The sequence below is a fragment of the Podarcis bocagei genome (assembly GCF_964188305.1).
Source record: "Podarcis bocagei genome assembly, chromosome: 3".
NCBI classification, from domain to species: Eukaryota; Metazoa; Chordata; class Lepidosauria; order Squamata; family Lacertidae; genus Podarcis; species Podarcis bocagei.
The window spans coordinates 55,753,323-55,773,357 of NC_138127.1; the positions used below are offsets into that span (position 1 = coordinate 55,753,323).

The 20,035-nt window shown below is 44.2% G+C and overlaps 1 protein-coding gene across 1 annotated transcript; it reads right to left on the reverse strand.

Moving 5' to 3' along the window:
- Nucleotides 1-86: 86 nt before the first annotated feature.
- Nucleotides 87-16,157, reverse strand: RSPH3 (radial spoke head 3). The gene is made up of 9 exons (XM_081187560.1): nucleotides 15,969-16,157; nucleotides 12,955-13,042; nucleotides 11,786-11,930; nucleotides 10,843-10,988; nucleotides 8,912-9,115; nucleotides 6,506-6,668; nucleotides 5,561-5,647; nucleotides 4,587-4,732; nucleotides 87-272 (listed from the first exon to the last, which is right to left on the reverse strand). The coding sequence occupies exons 1-8, from the start codon at nucleotides 16,091-16,093 to the stop codon at nucleotides 4,611-4,613; spliced, it is 1,080 nt and encodes a 359-aa protein (XP_081043686.1). The 5' UTR covers nucleotides 16,094-16,157; the 3' UTR covers nucleotides 87-272; nucleotides 4,587-4,610.
- Nucleotides 16,158-20,035: the final 3,878 nt, after the last annotated feature.

The following is a 20,035-nucleotide window of genomic DNA, read 5'->3' on the forward strand; positions in this document are numbered from 1 at the left end:
ATTTTCTTCTCATCTTAAAAGCTTACTATCCTGTTGATTACAACAATAACAATAACTACTAAGAGAAACAAGGGCAAAACATACAGTTAAGATTAGAACAAACAATTTTGTTGTAATAAAATTATCAAGTTTGCCAACATTAGGAAAAAAACCAAAACAGTAATTTTCATTTTATTATTTGCCCTGGGGATAATTTTCAGCAGGACAAATTCAATATTTGGTTGATGTTCCCAGATAACGATGTGCAATCTTCTTGAATATATTAAAGATCCCTGTTAAAACACAGAAAAGTTTATGTTAAAACTGTGCATTGTCTCTTTTATCATCTAAGTATTTAAAAATGCTTTACAACCTTCACACTGGAGAGAGCCCATTTTGAATATGTAAGCAAGGACATTGACAACCTGGAAAGGGTTTGGAGAACTTGGCTCTACATCACTTTTTAGGAAGTGCTTGATTTTATTCATTCTTTTGTTTTATCATCTCCAGTTCACACCATTATCTTAAAAGTACATTGCATCAAGACTTACGACACAATCCAGCCAAACATTTAAAAGTTCAACATTGACTTCGGCAGGAGAAAGTTAAACACCTGCTTAACTTTCCCACTGAAATCAGACGCACTAATTTCTTAACTTTGCTGTGATATAAATATATGAAAAAGAATTGCTCGATACAAATCCAAACCTTTGTTATTAGGCAGTACCATTGTACCTACTTGCTGATCATTCAGAGCATCTGCTTTGCATCCAGAAGGTCCCCATCTAGCCTAGTATTGTCTACACAGGGTGGCAGCAACTTTCCAGGGTTTCAGATAGGGATTGAACCTGGGATCTTTTGACATGGCAAAGCCTAAGCTCCACCACTGAGTTACAGCGTCACCTGGCAAAGTGGGGCTGACTGCTCCATGCAAGTCACTGCTTCATTTACTCCAAAGAATTAGAGAGCCAAAGAAATCTACACATGTAGTCTTGCTGCCCAGACAGTGAGGCTTGAAGGAGCATCACTTAAACCCTTCGGAAAATGTAATAATTAATTCTCTCGGTACTTCACTTTCAAACTTGGCTTTATAACATGGGCTTAATTAACAACTTCAGATTGTTCTACAGAGCTGGCACAAGAGAAGTTCAGTTTTGAAAAGGTGGGGCTGCTTTCAGGTGTGGTTAAAGATTACACTGCTTTTCGACAGTGGAATGCAGCGGTGCTCTTTTAAGTGGCAAGGTTCCACTTGAACTGTTGGCATAGCAATACACATGCTTTTGAGGTATACCTGAGGTGGCAGAGTAAATACATCCTGCCGTTCCACCTGGTCTGATGCATTCAGCTCACAGCGTTTGACTCAGCCAGAAAAAACCCCTGGAAACGAGAACCCCCCTCCCAACTCCCCCTGGTTTACACCTCTGCCCATAGATGAAGTGTAACTGTGGCAAAACAAAGACACAGCGCCACCTCTAGAATACAGAAAACAGTCCTCCAACTACATCAGGTTACATATGGGATAGTGTTCTTTCAGATTTATTTTTTTAGCAAGTTTATAAAAGTATTTCCAAACTGCCAACACATTTTAAAAAACCGTGGTGTTAAAAAAAATCATAAAAATATGAAATAAGGAAACAGAGAATAAATGACTGACACTGAATAAAATTAATTCTCTGAAAATGCTTGGCAAAACAGAAATGTTTTCAGTCAGTGATGAAATACCAAAATGGTAAGTGCATGTCTGATTTCAGTGGGAACATGGTTGGACTCCAACTCCCATCAGCCCCAGCATGTTTGTTCAAGGATGATGGAAGTTATAGTCCAGCTGCCATCTACAGACCACACATTCCCCATCCCTGGGTCCAGATCTGTTTTAAAGGAATGTATTCATTGTAGCTGTAGCTGTATTCATTATGCTGTAGCTTTGTAAACTGCTTAGGGACTATTGTAGTTAATATAAATTGTTTAAATGAACAATTAAAATAAAATTAAAAATAAAACTAGCTTGCTCTGGCTCCTGTATATCAGAAATATCTAGAGATTCTAGAAAAGAAGAAGGGTCTCAGCTCTTCCCTATTACAACTGGCCAAGATTTCCAGGTCTAAGAGCTGGTACATAACCACACCTAACACAATCCATTAACGTGACTCAGCATCCCCCTGCAATTGTGCATTCCTTAAGAAGGCTTACTCATCAGCAGATATTGGTTCTGGCAAATTCTGATCAAACACATCATAAGCAAGAAGACAATTATGAAGAGTTGTGTGAAAGGGAATGTTCAGTCTGACTTGGACTTCAGTAGGTGTCACCCATCTAATGCCCACCAGGTTCCCCTGTCCAGTGCTGCTGCTTGCCACTGTAGTTCCACACATTTCCTCTGCCGCTGTTCCCTCAGTCACTCTCCTCACTCTCTGCCATGTCTTCAGACATTCTTTGGTGATGGGCAGAGGATGAGCCATTGCATTTTGGCAGTGGCGGACCTTGGGCTCTCAAATTTCAGTGGCGCCTTGTGCAATGCCAAAATTCAGCTCCTCCATGCCTCTTGCGTTCTGTTCTACAGCATTGTTTCGGTGCTCCCTGCAGTGTGGCGCCCAGTGCAACCACACCAGTTGCGCCACCCTAAAACTGCCTAATTTGGGGCAAGCTAACGTTGTAAGTGGCCAAGCACCAACACTTTGAATTGTGCTCAGAAACGTACTGGGAGACAATGCAGATTTCTCTTGTTCCCAAGAGTCTTTCAACATGTAAATGATGTGATTCACCACTATGACTGGTACATGCTCAAAGAGGAGTGGCTCACGCATGGCCCTCCAGATGTTGGAGTCTAGTTTCCATCAGCTGCAGTGAACATGGCCATTTTGGAAGTTTCAATCCAGCACCAGCTGGAGGTCTACAGGTTCTCCACCCCTAACAGAGACAGACATACAACTCTTGAGATTATTACAAAAGGATAATTGGAATTACACATGTAGATATGCTCCTGACCTGGCTGTTTGAATTCCCAAGGAAACCTACCTCAGATATAGGATTTTTTTTGGGGGGGGCATTGTGTGTTGATAACAACAATCTGAGCTGCACCCCAACACAAACTCTGGCCTTGTTTTTCACTGATAAAAGTTGGCCAGAGTGATTGTGAAAGATGCAACAGCAACTGCAAATTGTCTTTAAACTCCTGATTATTACTTCAGTGTGGGCAATCCTATGCACACTTACCTGGCAGCAAGTTCCACTGGATTCAACAAGTCTGAGTAGGCATGCATCAGATTGCTCTATTAAGGAATGCATACACCTTCAGCAAACCAGAGGGTTTGTGGGTAAAAGCAAAGGCATTCATCAAGAGATGTGTAATTTTCGGTTTCTAATGGCATTACTGACATCTAGTGGTAAAACATACTGCACTTCAGTGCAGGGATTAAAATCTATTTTCAAGTTCTGTGTTAAAGGTTTGATCTAGCCAGTGCTGAAACGTTTTAAAATCTCATCCATTTGAATGGGAATAAAACATACACACGTTCTTAACAGAAACCTTATTCTGGTGTTATTAGAACTGGCGTTGTTAAGACGCCCAGTGGAGCTGCCCAGAATAGCTGGGGTAATATAAGAACACCATCATCATTAATTGCAATAACTTGCAATAATTTTGGGGGCCATGCACACAGACCTCACCCCCAACCCGCAAACATCCACATGGATGCTGTTTTCAACCTTTGCATCTTCAATGCAAAGGACTGAAGGGAGCTTCTAAGAATATGTAGCTGAATGCCCTCAGAAGCTTGCCTAAGGTGAGGAGACCTGCGTAATGAGGTTTTGCAGTCCCAAGGAGGCACCTAAGCACCTTTAACTGAGCATGTGCAGAATATTTTTCTGCTGAACAAGTGAAGGTTGAAACTGGATCTAGCAAAGCCATGAACAGGTATGTGAGCACAGGGCTGCTGCCCACAACATTCGCACAACTTCTTTCACCTCAGTTCTAATAATGCCTGAATGCACCTTCTGTCATTTAAATAATTGTGAGTGGAATGCAGTGAATTTTGGTCAGATCCCTCCGTGTCTTCATTATCCCAGGACCTAAGTAAACATTAATTGCATAGCTAGCCAAGACATCTGGATTTGTAAATACCTGGCATGTGTTTGGGGAGGGTGGAGTCATTTTCATGGGCACTACAGTGGATGTGTAGGGGAGGTTTAGCTTTCCTTCCCCAGCTGCAATCCCATTAAAAACTGTCGCTGCCAGGGCCAGCCATGGGTGTCCCGCCACTCCAGGCCAAACAGAAAATGCTGCCCCCCCCCCGCTGCTGCTGCCTCCGTGCCCACCTGTCTTCCTCCTCTGCTGCCGCCTGCCTCCTCCTCCTCAGTGTCTGCCTGCAGCCTTGGAGACAGCTGTGGCAGGCAGGCATGGAGGAGGCAGCGGCAGATTTTGGCAAAGCAGGCAGCCAGGTTCAGAGAAGGCACAAGAGGAGGGATCTGCCACCTGAGGCAATTTTCTGACCTCGCTGCCTAGGCAGTGCGGCCCTGGTCCCTGCAGGGCCATCAGCAGTCATTGAAATTATTATCATCAGGCTGTATATCATTTTGATAGGACCAATACCTAATTTCTTTCCCATTACCTGCTTCTTTGGAGTTTAGCCACTTTACTTTCCAGTAGTAGGGAAACGACCAGTTTTCCACGATATTTGACGTCGTGGTAGGCGACCAATTGGCTGATTTTCGGCAAAGTCCTTCAACCTCTTTCCAACCACGTCATTAATTAAGCCTGAAAATTTAATTGCTTTGAATGGAAGTTTATCCAATGAGCCATTTAGACAAGTTCTTTGAAGCTATAGTCGGCATGGCAATTGTACTGATTTATTTTGATGCACAGTTGTCCACAAGGGCTCAGGGGATATTAGATATCATTAGGAAAAGAATACATAGTTCATAAAACATACATAGGTCAGAAACTAAATGCAAAAAGGCTAGAAAATGAAAGAAACAGAGGTTCACATGTGCAGGAAAGTGCTTTTCATCTTTGGGTGTTGTCTTGTTTTTGGAGTTCCTTAGCAAGATCAATGATAGTCAAGAGATACATATGCCCAGTGCTTTTTTTCCTAAAAAAAATGTTTAGGGGTACTCTAATTTTCCTACTCCTATTTAAATACTGCCCCTCAATGAGGCAAAACTTAGATTCACAAAGATTTTAGGGGTATGCATACCCATAGCTGTCAACTTTACTCTTTTTTTGTGAGGAATCCTATTCGGAATAAGGGAATTTCCCTTTAAAAAAGGGAAACGTTGACAGCTATGTGCATACCCCTACGTCCCCCCAGAAAAAAGCGCTGTATTGTCTTTAGATTTGCATGTCCTAAAAAAACCAGTGGCACATGCATGATTCCCCAGCACAGCAAATCACCCCGCCGCAGGGATTCGAACCGCTGACCTTTCGATTGGCAAGCCCTAGGTGCTGAGGCTTTTACCCACAGTGCCACCCGCGTCCCTTGCTGTTTCTTTACTAATGTAGCTGAGTCCCTGATCACAGTGCTATTCTGTAATCAGTATGGCAGAATGTTAGCTAGTCTGTATTACCTTATTTCTACTAACTTACAGTCAGTCATTACTCTTCCTAGCTGGTTCGACGCCATTCTTTTTACCACGCCGCTCATCAAATATGGAAGGAATTCTTTCTCAACATCTATATGATGTAAGAGAGCAAAAGAGTCCACCTGGATCAGTCCAAAGACCCACAAGGCCATCCTTCAGCCCACACAATAGCCACCTGGATGCCTCTGGGAAGCTGAAAGGCAGGGCAGGAGTGCAGTGACATCTCCCCTCTTGTGCTGCCTAGCAACTGATATTCAAGAGGCATACTGCCTCCGAGAGGGGAGGCAATACAAAGCCACCCTGACTTGTGCCCTGTTTGAAAGTCATCTGAATTGGTGGGCATCACTACATTTTATGGTAGCTCAATTATGCATTGCTTCACAGAAGGACTTCATTTTGGAACAAGCAAAGATGACCGGGATTCTTCTGTTCTAAGCTGAGTGGTCTGAAATATACATCTCTTCTTTTTAATACTGCAAAATATCTCAGCTGTCTGCAGATATGTGTGTGTGTGTGTCCTTGTTCAGTCCATTTTACCTGATTCTTTCCACCGGGGGGCTAATCTGTTTTTTAGGTCTGAGGGGCACGTTCACCCTTCGCCAACCATGTGCCAGTTGTGGGTGTGGCTACCTTCACAAGGCTGTATACACACAGGACACACATAAGCACACAGTCCATGTAGATCCATGGATCATGGGATGGGGTGTTATCAAAAGGGTTGTTGATCTGATGACTAGGGAGGTGTGAGACGCATCCCTGTTAAGGTGGTGGACTGGGTGGAGTGGTTTAAATATGTGTCTTTTTCGCCAGTGCCACCAGAATTGGGGGACCAGAAAAAATTTGCTTGGGGAGGCCTGGTTAACCCTCAGCTGGGGGTTAATCAGCCCTGAACTTTGTGGTGCAGAATTCCCGTTTTAAAAGCTTATGTGCAATAAAGAATGATACATACCTCTTTCTATGATATCGAAGAAGAAACCCTTATTGTGAAGATCATTAAAGACTGAAGGAATGAGGTTCGACAAGTATTGCAGAGAAAAGGCTCGAGATGAAATTTTCTGCTTGACTTCTGACGACTTTGTATTTGCGGTGACCTGCTGCGCTTTACGGCGAGCCTTTAAAGAATAAGGAAAGGGTGCATATAACTTCAAGCAATGTAGACATTTTTCTACGGAACCATAGAATTGTAGATCTGGAAGGGAACCTAAAGGTCATCTAATCCAATCCCTTGAAATGTAGGAATCTTAACTAAATCATACATGACAGATGGCCACCCAATCTCTGCATAAACTATGCCAGTGCTCTAAAACAAACAAAAAGCCAGGGCTTAAAAAACCCCTTTAATTAAGTGCTGAAAAGCTTGAAGCTTGCTGAATCCTGACAAAAGAAACTGTAAGAATCCTATTAATTACTTTTAATGAGATATTAAAATCTTTATGAATCTTTATTCATGTGTGTGTGAAGAAACCATTTTCATAAAAAGGGAAAAAACGATACAAGAAACGGAAACTGAAGAAAACAATAAAGCATGTACTTCATCCCAGGCCTTCAAAAGCTTATTTTCTTCCAATGAGCAAATCTATGAAGCAGGGGTGGAGAACCTGTGTCCTGAAGATATTATTGGACCCCAGCTCCCATCAGCTGTAGCCAGCATGGTCAATGCTCAGGGATGATGGGAGTCCAGCAAAGGAACTATTTCTGGTTACCTGTTTTGTATTTTAGTTCACCACATCTTACCATGCCTTTGTGTGATAACACCTATTTTTGTCTGCTGATGGCAAAGTTTATGGTCTGGCCTTTGATGAAACGAGGCAGCTTTCTAACTAGGTGGTTGCCTGGTTACCTATGGTGGGTGACAATTGCTCTTAGGTGACCAGGTGACCAGCAGCACTGCCTCTTTCCCCTATTGTGCTTTTCTCTTTTGCCCCCTTAGTTCTGGCAAAACACAGCTCTGGCCATACTCCACTAGTGAAACCCAACCAGTCTTCAGATGCTATGAGTGTGGCATGTAGCTATACAGTCCCAAATCCACTTGTATGTGATGCCTCATACATCATATAGTGGTACCTCCGGTTGTGAACAGGATCCGTTCTGGAGGTCCGGCCACATCCCGAGGAATTCTCAACCGGAGGTACCACTTCTGCGCATGTGCGCAGCCCGCTTTAGTGTAAGGGTACTTGTCAGGGGCTCAGGAACAGAGGCACAGGGGAGATAGGAAATGGAGAGCGAAGGGGAAGAATCTGAGGGCAGCGTAGGGGAGTATGACAGTGACCCGAGAGATTCCATGAGCTTCTCCAGCGAATCAGAAGATTCCCAGAAGGAGGCGCCGATGGTCAGGGCAAGGGGGGTCCCAGGGGGGACCCACCAGAAACAAGGGGCCAGTGGGGACTCCCAAAGCAGCAGCGGGAGATCAGGACCAGCTTCCCCACCAGAGCGTAGTGGGGGGGAAGAGTCCCATGTGTCAGGGCCAGCGTCTCCTCCAGCAGGGAGAGAAGATGAGTCAGGTCTGACCACGCCTCTATTGGAGAGTGGGGGAACGGAGGGGAGGTCAGGTCCAGCTAGCCTCCCCGAAGGGGGAAGCAGTGACAGGAGCAGTGTAACGGTCAGGAGGAAGGTTGCCGGCTGGGCGCGCGCGCCAAGTTCGAATGTGCAGGCGCGTGGGACAGCAGAAAACCCGGATTGGGAACCAGGTCCTAAAGCCCGCCGGAGGCAGGGGGAAGACTCAGGGGACTCAGTGTCAGAAGAGTCTAGGAAGGGCGAGACCCCAGCTGACAGGCGGAACCAGAGGAGGAAAGAGCAAAGGAAGAGGTGGAGCAAGGCTAGAGTCTTAAACTGGTGTCTGGGGGGAGGAGATTCAGACGGAGCTTCAGCGGTCTAGAGTTTCAGACGTAGAGCTGCACGCTGCGGCTGTGAAAGCGAAACTGAACTTCAGTAAAGACTTTTGTATATAACAACGAACTGGCGTTGGTCCTTTGTGAGCTGGGACCTCGGGCAGCTCTGACAGTACTCTTATTCTGTGCAGTTATACCTTGGATCTCAAACACCTTGGATCTCAAACGATCGAAACCCAGAAGTGAGTGCTTTGGTTCTTGAACAATTTTCAGAAGCTGAACATCTGGTACAGCTTCTGCGGCTTCCGATTGGCTGCAGGAGCTTCCTGCAGCCAATCGGAAGCCACGCTTTGGTTTCCAAACATTTTGGAAGTCAAACAAACTTCCGGAACGGATTCCATTCGACTTCCAATGTACGACTGTATTACATTTATTATGATGTCTCTCTCTCTGCGATTATACAGAATGAAGAGCGGGTTAGGAATTTTTCAAATGAACAAGCAAACTTGGGTTCACATCAGCTATACCTTTTCCTCATTCCGCCGTATCTCTTGTTGTTCAAGGCGCTGCACTTCAGCCAGCTCTGCGTTGCGCAGTTCATGATATCCGAACTGGTGCGCCTGGAGATTGGCCAGCTCTTCTTCCTCCGTGACTTCCAGCAAAGCTTGCTCCACGGTTTTTCCAACTAAAACTTCAACAATTGGTCTGACTTCAATATCGAAGTCAAAGAGCTGAGGATAAAAAGCCAGCGCTGAGTCAACACATAATGTTATGTTTTATGAAGGGGGAACAGAAATAACTGACTTCTTAAACAATTGCTGAAATTACAAATGAGACTTTCATTGGTGACAAGATTGTTGCCATACATCCGGATTTCCTCGGACATTTCCATGGGATTTCAAAGGCGGAATTGACGTCCGGATGGAATTTCAAGTCAATTGAAAAATCACAATTTTGTAAAAAAGTTCAACAACTTTTGGGTTTTCCTAAAACAAACAAACAAAAAAACCCCTCAACAATTTTGGGGTCTTCCTAAAAACTTTTTGAAATATGACAAACCTAGATAAGGCACTTGCAAGGAGCATGTTAACCTTTTGCAAATGACGGACAAACAGTAACACTAATAATAGCAAATGCTGAAGTCATAACTATTTTTACATTGTTTGGAACTTGAAACAAACTCTGTCCAGAAGAAAATCCAAGGCTGCTAACAAATCTAGCAGGAGGAGATAGTGGGCTGGAACTGGACATTCAATCTTAGCGTAGAGCCATTGAAATAGTGGGGCTTAAGTTAATCATAATTTAAGTTCTATTGATTTTCATGGGTCAGCCCTAAGCATGATCATGGCTGGATCCATCCCAGTGTGCCAGCTGTTGCCTGTTTTCTAGCTTCATTTCGTGGCAAAATCTGGCAGGGTTGGATATCCTATTAGAATTAGTTGTTTTTCATCTGAACCTGCTTGTAATTCAGGAGCAGCACACTCGAGAAGATCTCTTGCCAAAATAGGTTACCTTGTTCAGGAGTAGCCAATTCATTTACCGAAGCCAGGGGCAAAATAGACTTGCTTCTATTTCCCCCTTTTAGACATAATTTTGTGCTCAGCTAGCAAATGAGAAAGGTCACTTAAGCATGCAGAAAATCTACTTGTAGCAAATTATGGCAAGGAGGTAGGCAGAATGGTGATTTTCTTTCAGGCCTCCACGTTAGGTGATTTTGTGCCATAGAATCAAGACAAAGGTAAATCCTAGCACTACGCTTGCTCTGTTTGCCATTGCATAACAAAATCATCACTCGACCTCTGATAATTGCTGTACTGCCTGCTGGACAACAGAGATAGCAGGAGCGGGTGGTCCTGTGGTCTAAACCACTGAGCCTCTTGGGCTTGCTGATCAGAAGGTCAGCAGTTTGAATCTGTGTGATGGAGTGAGCTTCCATTGCGGTGTCCCAGCTCCTGCCAACATAGCAGTTTGAAAGTACACCAGTGCAAGTACATAAATAGGGCCGTTGTGGTGGGAAGGTAAATGGCGTTTCCGTGCACTCTGACTTCCATCACAGTGTTCTGTTGTGCTAGAAGCGGTTTGCTCATGCTGGGCACATGACCCAGAAAACTGTCTGTGGACAAACGCCGGCTCCCTCAGCCTGAAGCGACATGAGCGTCATACCCCATAGTCTCCTTTGACTGGACTTAACTGTTCAGGGATCCATTACCTAGAGATAGTATCTTTTTGATAACTCTACTGGATCCAAAGGGCCAATTAAATCATATTTACTTAGGAAGCATTTTGTCAACAGAAAAGGATAAAACTTGCATGCCGACTGATCCACATGCTATTCTGTTCTTCCAGTATTGAATTTTACAATGTGGTGAATGCAGAGCATTTCTGAATGCTTTAATTTAAGAGAAGAAGGGGTTTTACTGTTCAGGTAGTTTTACCAGGTAAATTAAGCTCTGAATACCTCTCCTTCTTCTATTTGTGTAGCGACATCTTCCCCAGTTTTTGATGGTACGAACAAGGGGCTGTCTGGTCTCAGCAGGAAAGCATCTGTTTGACATTCCATATCAACTTCGATAATGCGGTCTGCAATCTCTTCCAGATACAATTCTGAAACAGTGACACAATGAAGACTATGGTTAGGGGGCTCCTAGCTTCTGCAATTTAAAATTGGCAGGGCTGACAAGAGGGGTCAGGGTGGGGGAAGCTGGTACAAATTACTAAGGTTCAGAACGGGGCCTGGGGCCCAACTATTTTGCATATGTTTTATGTAATTCTTACCAAAATATATGTTTCATAGTCAATGCATGCACAGAATAATGGCTTGCGAACCTGTGCTGTGGACCAAGCAATTCCCAGTATTAATATGAACATTGGCTTCTGCGCTTTGACATTATTAGGACAATGCAGTCTCAACTTATTATGCTCAGCCACGTTTGTATGTGAACGCTGTACAAATATAACAAAGTTGTTATGTGATACTCACTGTGTTGTGTTACACGTATAAATTTAACTTTTAAAGTGTATGGTAAGCTCAGCAATGATTGTGTGGGTGCTTATATTATTGATATAAGTCATTAGGCTCTTAATATCCTCAACAGGTACAGATATGATCATATTTATCATTAATGTAAAATTGAGACCACACATTTATTTTATATCCCATGTACCATAAATATTTTTAGCTGGTCTGACCTTGTTAGGGTGGAGAGGTCTGAATTTTTTCCACCAGGGTTCAAACCCCTTCTTAGTGGCCCTGAGCATGGCTCTCATTGGCTACTTTTGGAGGAAGGGCAGGATATAAATAAAACCAACCAATCAATAATCTTTACTGAAATAGTGTGGGTCAGAGTCAACCAGTGAGTTGTGTCAGCAAAAGCCCTGCACAAGGATTTCTGGCGCTTTACCTGTCTGCACATCAGCCCGGAGCTGGGGAATCTCAACCTGAGGGGCATGGACTTCGCTCTCTTCCTTTGCTCTTTTTCTGGCAAGCATTTTCTGGTGGGCTTCTCGTTGCTTCTGAATCTCAACAGGATCAGTTTCAGCAGGGCACTGGGAAATGGGGTGGAAAGTTCCTCTTAAAATAGCAGCTAACCTGGGCAGAAGACAGGGCTTTATTTCAGCCAGAACTCAATGGAACTTAGTTCCAGCACCTCTCAGGTGAGAGCCATTGCCATAATAAGAGAACAAGGGAGACATTCATGGTGAGTTCCAGCACCCTTTTTTCTAGAAAAATAGCAATGGTGGTAGAGATGAGAAAACCTAAGGTTTCTTTTTCCTCTTTTGGCTAGTAAACAAAACTCTTTCCTTTGGAGTCCTAGGCCAGGAATAATCCAAAGAAATAATCCAAAGAAAACTTAGCCTGCTTAAATCCCATTGAAGTCAATGGAACATACATTCTGATCAGATGCCCGCCTACTAAGAATTAAATAAGGGTAATGTGGGGGAATGCATTTCCCTCCCACAAGTGTGGGAGACCCTAGTGTGGGAAGTCCCCCACCATACTTCAGTCCAAACTATGTTGCATCTGTGCCTGAAAAAAGCATTGCAAAAATGGGGGGCTCAAGGAAATAGGCATAGAATTAAGGTCAATGGGACTTAAAATATAACCTTCAATCTGTGGCAGTGTAAGTGCTCTAGGTGGCACTGCAATTTACTTAAACTTCTCTTCCCCAAAGCACTGAGATTGGAGAGTCCTGGTAAAACTATTCTCTCTGATTTACTTTCCAGTCCCAACTAAGTTCTCCCTCCCCTGGAGAGATAATTGTGGAATCCCTGGATAATTTCAGAATCCATTATAGGTTCCAAAGTAGTTTTCCATATGTTTAAATGTGCCTTACCACAGAATATTTGTCAACCATGTCCTCTTAATCTGCAGCATTCCTCTGCTAAACCTGTGATGGCCCATTCACACATGCAAGTCGTTGCTTGATGCTGAAGTCATCATTTGATTAACATTAATGTGTGAACTGGCCTCAACAGTGTTCTCTTGGATATATGTGTGCATTTCCAACCACCATTTGCTTGTTTTCTCATGTTCAAGAAAAATATAAAGATTTGTGTAAAAAGGACCTACCCAAGGTAATGACTGAAGAGCATATGTGTTGCCTCGAACCACTCTTCTGTCATACATGAGATTCCCATAGCAGACTGGGTATTCTTCACTGAAATACATTAAATTAAGACAAGAAAAAGTTCGGTGGAGTTTGAAATGTTGTTAATCCAATATTTCTTAGAACAGAGATGGTGACCCCCAGGCCTCTTTAGCGAGCCGATGGGATTCTCCCCAGGCCACATTCCTTATTGGCACTGCTTTGTACCCTCCTCAAGTGTTTTTTGCCTGGCTGGAATTTGTTCCGGAACTCTGGTAATGTGTCTTGCAGACCCTCCAAGTGTCCCTATTCTCCAGGGATGTCCCTGATTTAGAGAAGCCGTCCCGGTTTCTGATTTGACCCCGGAATGTCCAATTTTTCCTTAAAGGTAAAGGGTAAAGGGGCCCCTGATCTTTAGGTCCAGTCGTGGATGACTCTGGGGTTGCGGCGCTCATCTCGCTTTATTGGCCGAGGGAGCCGGAATACAGCTTCCGGGTCATGTGGCCAGCATGACTAAGCTGCTTCTGGTGAACCAGAGCAGCGCACGGAAACGCCGTTTACCTTCCCGCCAGAGCGGTACCTATTTGTCTACTTGCACTTTGATGTGCTTTTGAACTGCTAGGTTGGCAGGAGCAGGGACCGAACAACGGGAGTTCACCCCGTTGCGGGGATTCAAACTGCCGATCTTCTGATCGGCAACTCCTAGGCTCTGTGGTTTAACCCACAGCGCCACCCACGTCCTTAGGGTGTCCCTATTTTTCCTTAGGGTGTCCCTATTTTCATTGGAGGAATGTTGGAGGGTATGGAGTTACCCAATCCCCAAGCTGCCTGAAGGCAATCCTGTATAGGGAAGGTGTGTGTGTGTGTGTGTGTGTGTGTGTGTGTGTGTGTGTGTTTGTAATGTTTAATGTTTCATTATGTTTTTCATAAATGTTGGAATTCGCTCAGAGTGGCTGGGGCAACCCAGTAGAAGGTGTGGGGTATAAATAGTAAAATTATCGTTATGGAATGGGACACCCCCATTTTCATTGGAGAAATGTTGGAGGGTATGTTCTTGGTTGCTGGGATGGAGGATAGAGAGGGGTGTGTGTAGAAACCAGCCTACTGTACAAGGGTAAAATTCATATTCATTCCTCTGCCCTCCACTGGTATGTGGCCCAGAAGGGAATGTGGCTGTTGGACTGAAAATGGTTTCCTGTCCCTGTCTGAGAAGGACCCAAAAATGAAGGACAAAAGAAAAAGGAAGAACAAAAGATAGAGAAAGCTGTACTTACCAACCTAGAAATGCATAAAAACATACAAAGCTACTTAGATGAACTATCTGCCCACCCAGGCTAGTATTATGCACTGTGGATGTATTCTCTAAGATCTTGGGTGGAAGTCTTTCACAAACCTTGGTACCTGGTCATTTGGAGATGCCAAAGACTGAACCTAGGATGTAAGGTGTGTGCTCTGCCACTGAACTATTATCCCTCCCCAAAGGATAGCTGTCTGGCTACCTCCACTCCACTCTTAAACTAGGGCTGTGTACACACAATATCTTTAAAGTACATTTCAAGCACTTTCTTTCCCTCAAATAATTTTGGGTGCTGTAGTTTACCCCTTACGGAGTTACAATTCCCAGCCACCCTGAACAAACTACCGTCACACCTTGGAAGTCGAATGGAATCTGTTCCAGAAGTCCGTTCGACTTCCGAAACATTTGAAAACCAAAGCACAGCTTCTGATTGGCTGCAGGAGCCCCGTTGGATGTTCGGCTTCCAAAAATAATTCGCAAACTGGAACAGTCACTTCCAGGTTGGCGATGTTCGGAGCCGAAACGTTCGGGAACTAAGCTTTTGGACTTCCAAGGTACAACTGCCCAGTGCCCAGAATTCTTTAGTGGAGACAATGTCCTTTGAAGGTGCTTTAATGGTATAATGTGCAACATGTTACTTCTGGTGGGTGGATTTCTCTAGAATAAGCCATGAAAGTGAAAGGTTATTGCCTGAAAATTCTCCCCATGAAGCCGAATGCTATGTAAGGTGACAAATTAATTAGCAAGTGGGACATTTGCACAACAAGAGCCATATTGGATCCATTTCCCCTTTGTGAAGCTGGTGTACTGCGTTGTTCTGGTTAAGAGTAAAAGAATTACAAAATTCAGTGAAAGATCTTAAGTGAGTAACAAACGGAAGCTTTGAAAAACAGGACAGCAAAGTTTATAACTGCATGTATAGATTCTTAAGTAGTCTTGTTACTTACAGAAAAATCCAGAGATACAAGGTTTTGCCTTCTCATGGAGAGGGAACATTTGTTATTTATGGTGTGCAAGAGATCACTTTCTACTATTTTACCACCAATTTAAAAATCACATTATTCACATGGCAACCGATAGATAATTCTACTTTTAAGAACTTGAGTACAGTACAATGATGATGTACCATTTGTTCATTTGTTTTCTCCCCGCTTTAAACTCTCAAGCTGTGTTCCCCAGCCTGCTGCTCTTTAGATTTTCTGAATCTGTCATTGGTGGCATTTTATCAGATTTTTCATGGAAAGGGAAAATCCAGATTAAATAGGGCAGGGGATATGAGCTGGCATTGCAATGCCGATGATGTTGTGTGGACACCGCGGAAAACTAGCATGTGTGAATAGACCATTTCCATGGTAAACACCCAACAGGAAGCTACCTACAAGTCCCTTCATCCTTGACCATTGACCATCAAGGCTGGGGCAGATGGGAACTGGAGTCCAAAAACATCTGGCTGGAGGGCACAAGGTTAGGGAAAACTGCTTTAAGGTAACTGTATGAGGAAATACAGCAACCCTAGAGTAGGTACCCCAATAGGGGACACACTTACTGCTCATGTGGGCATATGTGAGAGAAGAAGCAGAGTAGATGATAGGGTAGAAAAGTCAAAGTTGGAGATGTGAGGGCCTGCTCATGCCAAGACAGTCTCTACTCTGGGACTGAGGATTGAGGCTAGGACTATTATGGTCAGGCAATGCTACTCACTGATCACTGGCTGTTGGATCTGGAAATCGTTTTCTAGAGGGCACAACTCGGGGGCGGGTGCTATAGGAGTAAGTACTAGATGCTGGAGCACCATTTGGGGTGAAAATCACTGAGCCTGTGGTCATTCTGAGATTTGTCCACTTTTATCCACTTTAGTTCTAATAGACTTTTCAAAGTCTTGGTGGCATAATAGAAGAATCCTCCTTGCCCACTGTTGCTAGGCGATGTGGAGTTCCATCCTAAACAACGGTTGCCAAGGTAAACTGATCCGGGTTAGGCAACTCTGCTGATTAGCTGGAACTCCAACATTCTGAACTTCTCCTAGACTTTTCCTGATAAATTTTATCAGAGCCAATGGTCACTCCTTTTTCTTAAAAGTATCTTAGGCTGCACTTCTGTACCCACTGATTTCAGAATAAGCCCTATTGTCATAGACTGGTTGGATGCAGAGGAATGGTGGGAGGAACCAGCAAGGGAAGAAGTCTCAGAGTCCAGGGATTGGTGGTGGGACAACAATGAGTGGTCATAGGGGGAAGAAGGAGAAGATTGGGAAAAGGAGGTGTCAGAAGCTGAAGAGGTAACAGGGCTTAGTGAGCTGGGAGAGTCTGTGACAGAGAGCAGTCCAGAATCAGCATCAGAAGCTGCAACAGGAGGATGGGAGGAGAGAGGCCAAGAGGCCGAAATGAGTCAGGCTGGTGAAGAATCATGGGTGTCTCCCACTTCTACTGTGACCAGCTCCTGTTCCCCCTTGTATTCTGTAACCAGAAGAGGCATGAAGAGGGAGGAGGAGAGGTTGGTTGCATGCAGGTGCTATCTCTAATTGCTTGGAGGAAATCCTGGGGAGGAAGGGACTTTCAGTCTTGGCAACTGATCCATGGGGCAAGACTTACTGGGTATGAGCTGCTATGCTCATTAGGCCTGACACTCCGCCAGGTCTGTGTAGATTGTGCTCTTGCTAATAAAGAGTGAACTCCAACTTGCATGGTGTTACTGCCTACTCACTCCTGACGCCTACTGAACTAAGCGGGTCCTACTTGTGAGTAGGATTGCCTGTTAATTTGGATTCTGATATTATACAGGGGAAGCATATTATAAGCATTTGCCTATTCTTCTGTTGTCTTTAACATTTCCTCTTCAAAGCTATTTTTAAAAGCTACTTTTATGCTTACATCAGGCACAACAATGCAAGAAAAATGAGAACATGCCAGTGTTGTTCTTCTGTTGCCAGTTGCACATGAGGAAAGAGGCAAATGATGCATGTCACTGGTATCATAGCATTTACAATGGTCATTCCTGGGAGTTTTACCACAAGATGTCACTGCGATCCTTTTGTGTGTCACTGGGCATATTTTCCTCTGGCTGCAGCCTCAGACAGCGAGATGTTCTCAGGCATACAGCTCTTGTGCAGATGAATACAAATGTATACTGCTGTAATCAACATAGTATTTGATACACAGTAAAATAATGTCTCAACTATAAAACATATACATCACTCTGAATTAGAGTCATGGTAAGACACACACAGGCTGATAATTGCTTTGATGAAAAAGAACCACATGCTTACTGGAAAAGCTCTGCTGTGTGCATGAAAAACCCCCCAACTGTCCAACAACTGCCAACGCAGTGTAAACAAGTTGATTCCTTTCGTTGTTGCTGAGTAGTCACTTGACATGTAGAAGTTAAGCAGGTGAAACCTTTCCTGTTACTTTCCTTGTATTACTTGGTCTCGTTGGTGGCTAGCTTCCAGTTTCCAGCAGTAATCACTGGCAGACAAACCTGCCCCATGGCAACCATGTTCTGCCTCCACTGTCAGAGGCAACATGCCCCTGAATGTTATTTTCTGGGGATGACAAGTGGGGAGAGTGCTGTTGCACTCAGAGCCTGCTTGTGGGGTTTCCATTGGCATCTGGTTGGCCACTGTGAGAACAGGACAGTGGACTAGATATGCTTGTGAAACATGGACCACTTATAAACACCATCTCCAACTCCTCGAAAGATTCCAACAACGGTTTCTCCGGAAAAAATTACACATCACTTGGGAAGACAGGTGAACTGATGCCAGTGTACTGGAAGAAGCAAAGATCACCAGTGTCGAAGCAACGATTCTTCAACATCAGCTTTGTTGGACTGGTCATGTTGTGCGGATGCCTGTCTATCGTCTTCCAATGCAACTACTCTATTCTGAACTTTAAAATGGAAAGCATAATGCCAGTGGTCAACAAAAGAGGTTCAAAGACTCTCTCAAGGCAAATCTAAAACAAGTAGTATAAACGCTGACAACTGGGAAACACTGGCCTGTGAGCGCTCCAGTTGGAGAACAGCCTTTACCAAAGGTGTCATGGGTTTTGAAGATGCTCGAACTCAGGATGAAAAGGAGAAATGAGCTAAGAGGAAGGCACGTTTGGCAAACCCTCACCATGATCAACTTCCACCCAGAAACCTATATCCCCACTGTGGAAGGACGTGTGGATCCAGAATTGGCCTCCACAGTCACTTATGGACTCACTGTTAAAACCGTGTTTATGGAAGACAATCTTACTCAACTACGAGGGATAGCCAAAGGAGGAGGAGGAGGAGGAGGAGATAGGCCTTTGATCTGACCCAGCAGACTCTTCTTAAGTTCTTATCTTTATGCCAGGACAGATTTACTTGCTAAATGTGGCTGTTAAAGGCACAGGAGCAGGGCTAGTAAAGAATTAAATAAAACTGCAGACTAGTGAGGGCCCATATCTACCCCGGAGATGCTCTGGTTGAGTGGCTTCAGTCCGCTCTTAGATAAGGGTGTTCAGTGAGTGGGTTTGGACAAATCTCAACTCCTGAGCTAAACTGAGGTACAGTGGTACCTCGGGTTACAGATACTTCAGGTTACAGACACTTCAGGTTACAGACTCCGCTAACCCAGAAATAGTACCTTGGGTTAAGAACTTTGCTTCAGGATGAGAACAGAAATCGCGCGGCAGCGGGAGGCCCCATTAGCTAAAGTGGTACTTCAGGTTAAGAACAGTTTTAGGTTAAGAACGGACCTCTGGAACGAATTAAGTTCTTAACCCGAGGTACCACTGTAGTTTGAAGGAAGTGGGAGGTTACTGGTTTGCTTTATATTTGTTCTTGTTTTTCTTACATATTTTGTGTTTTTATTTTGTATTTTTATGCTGTGAACCAGCCTGAGATTTCAGATGAAGGGCAGTATACAAATTTAATAAATAATAATAATTCTGGTCTTGTCTGAGCTGAAGTGGGATCTGTACAAGGTACCCCAAATTAGGGCCCTCTCCACTCCTTGTGGTAACTTGGATGTCCAAAAAAAGCAACAGGCAAAAGTCTGCTGAAATGGAAATCAGTGTTTCTAAGCTTACCATATAAAGAAAATGTTTGGATGGATGTGGGGAAGGGGAAAGTAGAGCAAACACCAGGGTGCAAAGAAAAAGGACAAGGCAGTACTCCATTGTGACTGATAGGTCTCGCTTGTAATCAGAGGGAATTATTTAACCAGACTCTCTAATCTAGCTGGCTTGGGGAGGGAAACAAAGCTGTTTTAATTCTCCCTTTTCAAAATTTCAAATTTAAAAGCTGTCTATCGTAAAAAGCCCTGGACTTATTTGCACTGGCAGAGGAAGAGGGGTGCTGGGGGAGCGCACTGCCCCCGGCAGAGCGATCCCAGTGTGGTGCCATTGTGGCTGTCCCCCACCCGCGCTGGGTGCCACGCCCCTGCAGGTAGTGTGCCACACCCCTGGGACGCATGCCACACCCCTGTGGGCGGCGTGCCACACCCCTAGGACATGCTCCAGCCATGCCTCCGCCTGCTCTCTGCCCCCCTGGTGCTGGGGCATGAAGTTTGCCACTGCCTATTTGTTTGGAATTTGGCAAGATTGATTTGTAGGAACTCCTCTCTTACATCCGTTATTGCAAGACCAATTGTATGTTAAATATTAGGCAAGATTAACTGAATCCTTTTTTAGCTGCTCCAAAACTGTAAAGGCCCTTGCAGGAAAACAGCTGCACCTTCTTTCTGACATTTGGTAGGAGTCATCTCCTCAAAAGGAGCAAACATGTTTGCAGATTTCTTC